An 11,095-nucleotide genomic window follows, 5' to 3' on the forward strand; every position below is an offset into this window, starting at 1 on the left:
AGTTGTTCAGAACACTCATTTCTTCTTGATTACATATGACATTGATAAATTTTAAGGGGTGTATCAAGGATAATCGTGATGTCTTTCCTTTTTTTTAATGATTCTCTTGATCTGGATGTTTTAGAAGGGTTTATATTAAATAAGCAACATTTAGCATGTCCATGTTTATGCTGCATATTGAGTAGTTTGTTTGAACATAATTTCATGATCATTTGTCATAATTCAAAAACACTGATGCATGATGATGCAAACTGGATGGTACATCAGCATCCTGTACATGGTATCTGTAAATATGTTACAATTCAGAATTAAATGCACACTGTCATTGGATGCTGGATGTGTCCGCAAAGCAGCTTCTCGGTGCATTAAATGCTCTTACTGACCGTGTACTTTAGATGCCATGTAACTCATTGACCACAAGAGGCTGATATTTCCTAACAAAAGCCTATTCACTGAAAAACAGTTCGGAAAAACTAACATAAAACGGCTGATGTCAAGTTTTACTGGGATCTTGGGTTTTTGGACTGTTTCTGTCATTTAATTTCTCTCTGTAAGGTTTTGACCTGATTAACTGGAAATGGGGATGTGATTTATTTATTTATTTTTGTAGCTGTACATATTTTTTATTATTATAGTAATTCATTATTTTTTAAAAAACAACAACTGTTCTTAGAACCGCTATACAGCAGAATTTTAAGTAATGGCCAATTAATAAATAAATAAATTAATTTGTGACAATGGTACATTGCCATTGCTTTTCCAGGTAAATGAGTGAGAGGCAAGTGATTCTACCACAGGGTGGTGCACCTCTGTCTGACAGTTTGCCAACCTCCCATTTATTCCAAAAGTGTATTTACGTAGTGTTCATACCTGCAGTTTGTTTCAACGGGCTTTAACTTTACCACAAGAAATAGATTCTAAAGGAGAAGACACTCTGTAAGCCACTTAACTAACCATCTAAAATAGTGTCACAGCTGTTCTGACAAAATCCACAACACTCCCACTGTTCCACTTGTAGCAAGGGTACGTCTCATATGCCATCTCAGTCACTGCCTGAGAATGCATGTTTGAATCGAGTTACTGGCCTTTTCAGAGCTTCATTTATGGCATTTAGGCCAGTTCTCTGAATTTAAATTGGGTATAACTGACACATTTTGAGCAACTCAGCATGTACTAGATGTGTAAGAATAAACCTCATTACTTTTTGCATGAATTCATCATATAAAGTGCTAAAATGTTTGATTATTTTGATTACTTTTATAATTTATGAAAAAAAATTGAAGCTGGAATGGACTTTCAATGGATGGACAGAAATCCCTCAGACTTTAAAAATATTGTCATTTGTGTTTCAAAATAAACTAAAGTCTTTTGGGTTTGGAATGACACGGGTGATAAATCGATTTCTATCTTTTCAAGTGATAACATTTGGTCATCTTTAATCCTGAGTGTAACTTGTGTCCAACTAGTCAACAATGCAGTGATGCAACAATGAACATTAGATTTCATTTGTGTCAGTTTGCACATTCTCTTGATGAAACGTGGATAGTTTACGTTACATTACGGGTGGATAGTGGCATTAGCTGGTTTTCATTTTTCAGAGGCTGAACGACCAGATTCATAATTGTTGTGTCTTGTTTGAGTATCAAGCAACCCCTTGAGGATCTCTATCTCAAATATGTCTTAATGGTCATTTACACTGATCAAACAGAAATCTGAATGAGGTGACCAGGTGTAAATACTGCTTTTATGTAGCGGTCTTGAATGTTTTCTGGCCCTGTTTCTGCTCAGTCTTTGGTAATTCCAGACAAAAGTGGTTTCAGGAAGGTTTGTAACTCTTCTCCTGACCTCATTCCTCACCCCTGTACATTCTGGAACATAAAAGTAAATTCAGCATCATAAAAGCATACCATTCTAGATTAGTTTCAAAATCTTTCCTGCTCTTGCAGGATAATCCTTGCAGCAGGGTGCTCTGTGAACATATCTTACATCATCACAGCCTTCATATTCTGGCCGGTTTGTCCATTCATGTAGTTCCAGAGGTCTGTGCTTTCTAGGAGCTTTAAAGGATGAGAAGCGCAATGGATTTCAAGCTTTTTAATATACAATATTAGTTTTTATAATAAACAAATTTATTATTTTATTTTATATAAGACAACTTTTCCAAAAGCTGAACTTCTCTTGTTCCTTTGCCACCCACACTGTAAAAGTTTTTCGACACAGTTATCAATCCGATAGTTGAATCTTTCCAGAAGACCATATGAAATTTACAGTATGAGGTTTGAATACAAGAACTACAGTCCAGACATGACCCATATAGGGGTAAATCCATATTTAGGCACTGAAATAAACCTTTGATGCCAAAAAAATGTGAGGGAAAATGAAATCAGTCTGTACACGTCTGTCTTATAGAAGAGAATGGCTTAGTTTTGATGTTATTATGGGGGAACCTGCATAAATGGCAGAAAATTATTCAATAGGCTGTGATTTTCGAAGTATTCTTTCATTTTAAAAAAGAAGATGCATAAAGGGATGCATATAAAAATAAAAATAAATGTTTCATGTGTACAAATATATATACTGTATACACAAACACTGTTAGATAATGTTGTTTTGTATCCGTCAATTTCATATTTTGTGTAGAAAAATGAAAGAATCAATGTGATTCTCTAAAGAATAATTTTTTTTTTAAGAAAGTCGCCTTTCATATATAAAATACAAAAGTTTCTTATGGTTTAAAAGATCACAGTGAGTAATAAACAATACATTTAGCACATATACATAATTGTTTTATTATTGTGTCCTGTACATTAACAAATGAACATTTTAAACTAAAAGAAACAGTACAACGATCTTTAGTTTGAATAAAACCATTAATACTAAGTTGTTTTGATCCTCTTTTTGCATTGTAGGTTTTGGGTCAAGCGTTCTAGGGTTAAACATCCTGCTTATATGCCTTAGTGTCACAACAGGATGTACTTTTAGGACTTACAGGAAGTGCTTAAGACCTGTACCACTTTCTTCTACAACCGGGCAGGTGGCCACTTCAATCACCGGGCTAAGCCCTCGGAAACAGCGCGTTACGTCTCACAGAGTGGGTGCGTGCCGGAGCACGGTCCCCGCCGGGAGACTTGTAGTGCTGCAATAATCGTGGAAAGACTTGCGGATGAAAAAGGCTGTTTGAGATCACCCTAAGTGAACGGGACAGCACGAGTAATACAGGGGTCTGTGTGGTTTTATAGTTCAGTGCCTTAGTTTTGAGCGTGCGCTCTTTGCAGCAACGTGGGTGGCGGGTTACACTATCATCCCTCCACCCTCCACCTCCCCTCAGCTCTTTATTGTCATTGGCTCTTTGCAGCCCTTCTAGTCATCGCTCAGCTGCTCGGAAAATGGTAATATTGTTTTTTGAAATAATGAAAGCCGAGCTGAGGGCTGAATTCCTAAATAGTTGGGCCAAAAGAGCTGTTGTAGCTGCAGATGTCCAAATTAGATTTACATATTAATTGTTTTCACTTAATTTAGCACCAAAAGCAGCAGCGGTGCTACATTAGCACAAGCGTTCAGCCCATTCGGGTCCTCCTGCAAAGGCCCTCAGAGTGTCACAGAAACAGACCTGAGAAAAATAACTAGAAAGACAGCGAGAAACTTTCCACTGCTGTGTATTTCCCTTTCTCCCCAGGTTCACTCTCACTCCCTCCTTTCCTTTCTTAGCTTCCTCCACTTGTTTGCTTTTTATTTGAAGTGCCAAGCTTGGCGTTAAATCTTATTTTTCGGTAAATAAACCGGTTTCTGGTAGGAATTACATACAACTTGGTGTGAGGTCTCCTTCGTAAAAAGGGGCCTGGAACCTTTTATCTGAAATGTTTCTGTTTGTGTCCTTTGTATAGATGCCTTCTGACAGCTCCGAATGAAAAAGAGCAGGTTTTATCGCGTTTCTTGTGGTGAGTGTGTGGAATTCTTCCCCCTCTCCAGGCATTGTGGTCTGAGTTATTCGATGAGGCTGTACGTTCCCCCGTTTCGTTCCTTTGTTCTCGGCTGTCCCGTAAGTAGTTCCAGGGTTTGGAGTGCTCTCTGTTTCTCTGTGAAGGTCCAATGTGACACCTGCTGTGGTGAACGTGAATGGAGGAAGGGAGTCTGGATGCAGCTGCCCATTCCCACCGCAGTAACAGCGGACTGAGCTACAGCGCACTCCGGTTTTCCTTAAGTATGTTAGTCAGCCTTTCCACACTAACTTCTCTTAAATATAGAATTCAGAGAACTTGAGTGAACATATCCAAGATCTACAAGATAAAAGAATTCCATGAAATCCCTTGGTTAAGGGCTAAAAAAACATCCTTCCACCAGAGGTCAGTATTTTATTAAGAAGTACTGACATCAGTTTTAAGGAATGATACCTGTCCCCTTCAAATTAATATAGTATTTCTAATATATAATCAATGCTTTCAGGTGTTCTTGGGTTGATTTCCTGATTGTAGGTTAATCCATTAAAACCAAAGACTCATATTTCATGACACACATTCTGATATTTTCTTAAATGTTTGAAAGATGAACAGCCATCCCAGCATTGCAGATTCTATATTGGCCTCATCTGTTTGGAGCGCTTGTACTGGAAGTACACAGCGGCCCATGACTGTTGTCTGTTGCTCCTCTTCCAGCATCTGAAGCCGTCTCCAGTGTAACCTTTATCACATTGGCAAGTGTACGAGCCTTCTGTGTTCACACAGCTGGCTTGGTGGCTGCAGCGATGGTTGCCTGTTAGACACTCATCTTTATCTGTTTATAACACACAAGAAGAGGAAACTCAGGTGAGAGCTGTTAATGAACCGGTCTTTCTGTAACACTATGAAGACCGTTTGTTTTGTTATATTTTAGACTGGACATCTGTCTGCTGAATTTTTGAATCGGACTGCTTTAAAAGGCTCCTTTGGCAGAAATGAATTGCATAAAGTATACAGTACACAATTCTATTTTCAAAATCATCCCAAATTTCTTAAATTCTGACTTTGAGAATACCAATTTGAAAGTCAGCCCATTTTTTGATAACTTATATGACTTCAGGCCTTGGTAGATAAGGATACCTCGGCATGTGACTGCATCCTGAAGTGTTCCCAAGACATATCCCTCCTTACAGACACAAATGAAACTCCCAAAAGTGTTCCTGCAGGACTGGCGCTCTGTGCAGGTGTGGAAGGGACCATCACACTCATTTGTGTCTACAAAAGACAAGACTGTTTAGTAGATGCACTAAGATAAAATTAGCATTTCAGTTGCATGCCACTGTGGTTCAGTTCATTATTATGACAATATGAATACAACAAAAGACCCTTTTCACAGACTGTGATGACATATTTTGACAGTTTTTTCTTTTGATGTATGTTTATAACCGCATACTTTGTATTTTTAAACCATGGCATGAAGTTAATGTAACTGTGTGAATACAACGGCTGAGAGAGTGACAACAAATTGCAAATCTTTCTCTTTTCTGACCAACATAATATCGCAATATTTTTTCCTGTTTTTTTTAAAGTCATATAAATGCTATAATTGATTTTTTTCTGTTTGGTGTTTGAGCAAATGGGAATGCATTCATCCAACCTTTACCCAACTATGATGACTTCCACTTCATAAAAACCTGGAAATGTGAAAAGTGTCTGAATGATCAAACAACACACAAAACCAAAAACTTTTTGCTGAGGAATTCCAACAGACTCTAAACAAATACAACCCCATTGTAACACTTACACTGGGATAAAAGGCAGAATAGAACAAGTGACTGCTTTAACCACTGAAATGTGCACCTCTGTTAACAACAAGGTAAAAGCCCAGAAGATATTTATGCTCTTTAAGCAAGTAAATTAAAGGCTCTCTAGAAGTCTGCAGCAACATTACGTGCATACCCTGTGCTGTGTTGCTCTTGCTCAATGTTAATATGTGACCTTTACATTAGACTGTCATGTTTAGGGTTGTAAACACGGTGGCTTGTAATTTCTATAATGAAAAGAACAAAGCACAATATGCTTAAAGTGGCTCTGTAGTAATAGAAAAGGCAAGTCAAACTTCATTTGACCTGCCTTCTAAATTTCTTTTGGATCAGGTCTTCTTAATATTGTTTCTACAGGGTCATTCTACAACTTTAGAAATCTTCGGACAAACAAACTGATAAATGTCCTGTGCTGGAGGAGAATACCCATGAACATTTAGGCTGAGGGTTTGTTAATGACAGACTTTCTGGCTTGTAGGTGGAAGCCATTAGCTTGCTATGTGGGGGTTGTTGAAATGCCCTGTATGCTGCATGGGAAGCTGTCTCCACACCTGTTCTCAGTGGATGCCAAAGTGATATCTTTTGGCATAGGCTGCTTCACCTCACTCCAAAAGTTCTGACAGTTCAAAGGAGGCTGATTCCTACACCATCTCTTACCTAGCAGCAATGTGCACTTAGAACATTTTGCCCCAATTAAAAATGGCACATTTTTGTAACATTCCATACTTTATTTGCTGTGTGCTATATATATATATATATATATATATATATATATATATATATACAATCATTGGCCTAGCAGGACTCACTGACCATTGGTTTATTCATTAAATTTACACAGATCTAATGCATAATGAAAAGGCTAAACAATATGTCTGTACTTGAGGCTCAAACTAAATTTAACACAAAGGAAGGAGGGATAAGGCAACACTGGGAATACAGGATCACCTTTGCAGGTTCTGCTATCTGGAGCCAAGTAGAGCCCCGGAGGACACAAACAGTCCATTTCACCATCTCTATCAATCTGGCAACCAAACTGACAGTAAAGGGAGGTGCAGTGCAATTTCTCTGGAAAGAAAAAAAGAGAGAGAGAGAGAGTGACAGAGAGAGAGAGAGAGAGAGAGAGAGAGACAGCTTATCACAAATTTGGCAACTATTTGGTTCACCAAAGATAATTTGATGCCTTATGCATTGCCTTACTGATGCAGGATTTGCCATCAGTGTCCAGTGTGTATCCAGGATTGCAGAAACAACGGTAACTGCCAATAGTGTTCATGCAGCTGTGGGAACAAGGCCTCATAGGTAGCCCACACTCATTGACATCTGTAGCAAAAAAAAAACAAAAAAACACTAAATCTGTGTTTATCTGTAGACCACATCCCAGTTGATCTTGATATAGCACATTTTTTATACAGTACTTCAGCCAGGTCATATCATACATGTTGGCAAAAAAAAAACAATATTCACTTTAACTCTGATTTTAAAAAATAAATAAATAAATGAACAGGGACTTAAAAAAATACAAAATGGTAACTTGGGTCACTCTTTCCTAAAGCTGGGATTCTTTAGGATATGAAGCACTGTAGGTGCTACACAAAGCTGAAAAAAAAGCATGTTTTGGCAGATGCTATCACCTTTTAATGTAATTGATAGTTATTCTGGTGTCATTAAATGAAGGTACCTGTCCTACTCCTTCTTTATTAATCCCACTGTGACTCCTCAGACCAAGCTTCTGACTATTACACTCTTATTGTTTACAAATAAAACAACAACATAAAAAAACAAATCACATTCTCAAAATATCATCCTTTTAAAACCAGATCTATTTTAAACATTAAGTTATCAGTCTTACCTTCGTTGCAGTTTTTGCCCTTGTAACCCTTCATGCATGAGCACTGATCAGCCCCAATGCAGAATCCATTCTCACAGGGCTTTTTACATATTGCTATGAGCCAAAAAATACATCATAACTTTAATTAAAGGTATGATTTGGCCTTGTGATATAAAAATACAGGTAGAATGACTAAATTGCTCACGTTGGCAGACACCATTAACGTTCTTCCATCCATAACAGCAGGACATAGACGGCTCTAATGCACAGACTCCTGCTTTCCTTTGTTCGGTTAAAGGGTCTGTCTTTGCCTTTAGTCTGACAGAAGATTGAGAACATTTTATAAATGAAAATCAACTATCTGCAATGTATTTTGACTGCTCAAAATTATGAAGAGAAAACTATATGAGGGTGGAAAAAATAAAAATGTTTATTTTATTAATAGAATTTGTTGTTTGCTCCTGTATCTTAAGAATTAACCGCTGGAATAACAATATTGGCAGAGGTAGATAAAAAGTTGTCCTCACAGGTTTTTATCTTTGAATGTTTTGAGATCAGTCAGTGTGGATCAAGAGGATATAGATTCAGATATCATCAACATCAACTATGCTTTATATGTTGGAAACATATATTGTAAAGTATGAATTGCCACATTTTAACAGGTTTTGAAAATTATATACTTAGCTCTGAAAACAGCTTTTTTGTGGAAAAAGGATTTTTTTTTATGTCTTAAAATATTACATACATATTGTAGTCATTTATGGATCTTATAACACTACGTACAGTACAATATACAGTTTCATGGTGAAATAAAAAAAAAAGATTTCTACTCACCTGTTGGGAATGGCTATATCAGGAACTACAAAGAGAAGTCCAATAATGAAGAAGTGTTGATAGATACGACTTTTAAACTGCATCATATTGATTTTTTTTCTCTCAGTAGACATTGAAAAGCACTTCCATCACAGCTAATTTTCTGTCTTGCAGAAGATGCATTTGTGCCAGACGTTACAAAGGACAGTCCCTGATAAATCCATGGCAAATAGATGGGAATCGTGTGTGTTTGTGTGCAAGTGTAGACAGGTCATGTCACCTGCGTGCTGATGAAAGGGGACACTGTCTGGTGGGATGTGACTGTGTGACTAGTTAGGGAAATTAGGTCAGGCAGTCTGTTAAGGTCACCATCTGTGATATATATAATGTCTGCACATATGTGGTTCATATGTTCTACATATTATCATATATCACTACTGTGTAACTTGTTTTGGTTTTGATTGATTCACACATATTCTTAATCACAAAAATAAATTATCTGCAGATGCACTGCCATACCACAATTAGAAGGTACAGTACCCTTAGAAAGTCACAGACCTGTTAAAGACACTTACTTTATATCAGTCTTTTAGAGGAGGTTGTTTTGTTCTTCACAGAGCAGATTGCCCCCTCATGTGTGCCGACATCTTTACACCACATGATCAGCCATGTCATGCAATTCACTGGGTTAATTCATTAGTTACAAATAATAAATATGTGTACTTTATACAGAGGGTTTTACAATGCATTAACAATAAAAACAATATAACAAAAACAATATACCACAGTCTGCAGAATTGTCCAGATTTCAGGGATTAGCATGTGTGCGATCCAGTGGTCCAAACAGTATGAGTGGAAAAATAAAACGACCAAACAATGATGAATGCGAACACATGACGCACAGCAAATTGGCTTTGTCCATCACATTCGCTGCAGGAAGAGAGTTCACTGCAGGCATTAAGCAGTGCAGTGTAGTTTCCAGCCACATACCAGCACGAACAATAAATACTGAATGCATTATATTTGTATAGCGATACTCAAAACAGGAACAAACAGAGTTGAAAATTTAATTGCTTTAAGTTAATAAACGTAGTTTACAAAGGTGTGAATACAAAAGTAAATTTTAAAATCAGGAATGACAGGTACTTACTGAACTGTAATTCAAAGCAATGTAACAGATTTAATGCATTCTAGGAAATGATGTGGGCTATATAAACCAAATTAACATGATAAGCCAACATCTCAGAACTGTCATTTGATATTTTAGTAAAAAACAAAAAAAAAAAAAAAAAAAACACATTTTTTAATTCTGCATTCTACCCTCTGATCTATAATAGAGAACATTACATATACTGTAGATCAGCGATTCTACCTCATTTCAAATTCAGGAATTAAACTGGAGTTTTAAAAGAATTCTCCGTTCAATTGTACATGGTGCACATCCCTGATAAACAAACGGCTTTGTTGTGAAAAAGCAGCAGTAAATGAACTTTGTACATCCACACCTATAGGTGTCAGTACAACGTTTAAAACCACTGGTACAGCTGGTACAAATAATTAAATGTAAACAAACATTTGTGGAGTACACAATTATGTTAAGGAACAATAAAGCATTTCATATTAATTTTTTCTTTTTTGAACCAAACGAAGAAGCCAGTTAGCCAACAAAAGAACAATGCTGTCGAAAACACACAGGTCATTCAAAAGAGAAGACACGCCATTTGCTGGCATCTGAACACATGCAAACAAACAAACAAAATTTTTTTTTTTTTTTTTTTTTTTTTTTTTTTTACAGGATGTGTAGACATGCAAAGTGGCAGAGCAACATGCTAATTATAAGAGTACTGCATGTGATGACTCACCCTTAAGGCAGAAATAAACTCTGTCTCATATGGCACAGTATAAAAGCATGTGTGGTATTTCAACCACAGCACCTTTTTAGGTCTTTACAATGACACAGTCGGTGCAGAGGAGCAGCAGTTTTGCGATGCATTTCACTGTGCTAAAGCTTCTTGGATTTGTCAAGTGCACCGCTGCACATCACTGGGTGGGTAGAAAGACCAGTAAGCATTATGTGCCTTTGACTCTCCGCCAAACCTCAGAGCCTGCTCATCGTGATAACACAATTAAACATAATCCTGGTACTTGAGCGAGTGTGTTATCATGCAGAGGCGATGCTAAGCTCCTGGGTTGTCACAGTGTGTGGTTCTAAGATTGATGTGATGCCACCCACCCCTTTCTCCACACTAGAACTACTTGTACATCACATCAAATAACTCCACATCATTTTAAAGGGATCTGAGATTTCAGAAGGTCACTTATGGAAGTCATCGTACAAAGTACAATAAAATGTTCTACAGAAATATTCTTCTTGACTCCAAGAAGCATTAAGACAGTTAAGACATACTTGAATCTCACTGCATAGATATAAAAATATCAAAAATATCATAACTAACTTTACCTTTCTGGGCCGTATTTGAAAATTACAAGCTGGTTCCAGTGATTTAAGAGTAGTTATGCAATATCACAGTAGCAAGTATTGTTCCTGTGGCCTTTCACTTCTGGCTGAATATTTTCACCAATGAAAATATTCCCAATAAAGTCACAGTAGAAACATTGCATATCTGTGAGTAACACTTAGTAGTTGGCAATAGACAGGCAGAGTGATAAAAACAGAGATACTGGTCAAATTT

At 37.1% G+C, this 11,095-nt stretch overlaps 1 protein-coding gene across 1 annotated transcript; it reads right to left on the bottom strand.

Annotated features, from left to right (window-relative positions):
- Positions 1-2,806: 2,806 nt before the first annotated feature.
- LOC113044790 (nephronectin) lies at positions 2,807-8,629 on the bottom strand. The gene is made up of 7 exons (XM_026204961.1): positions 8,424-8,629; positions 7,795-7,907; positions 7,611-7,703; positions 6,959-7,081; positions 6,707-6,826; positions 5,076-5,210; positions 2,807-4,770 (listed from the first exon to the last, which is right to left on the bottom strand). The coding sequence occupies exons 1-7, from the start codon at positions 8,534-8,536 to the stop codon at positions 4,571-4,573; spliced, it is 897 nt and encodes a 298-aa protein (XP_026060746.1). The 5' UTR covers positions 8,537-8,629; the 3' UTR covers positions 2,807-4,570.
- Between the last annotated feature and the right edge of the window lie 2,466 nt (positions 8,630-11,095).

This window comes from Carassius auratus, chromosome 26 (genome assembly GCF_003368295.1).
Source record: "Carassius auratus strain Wakin chromosome 26, ASM336829v1, whole genome shotgun sequence".
Taxonomy (NCBI): domain Eukaryota; kingdom Metazoa; phylum Chordata; class Actinopteri; order Cypriniformes; family Cyprinidae; genus Carassius; species Carassius auratus.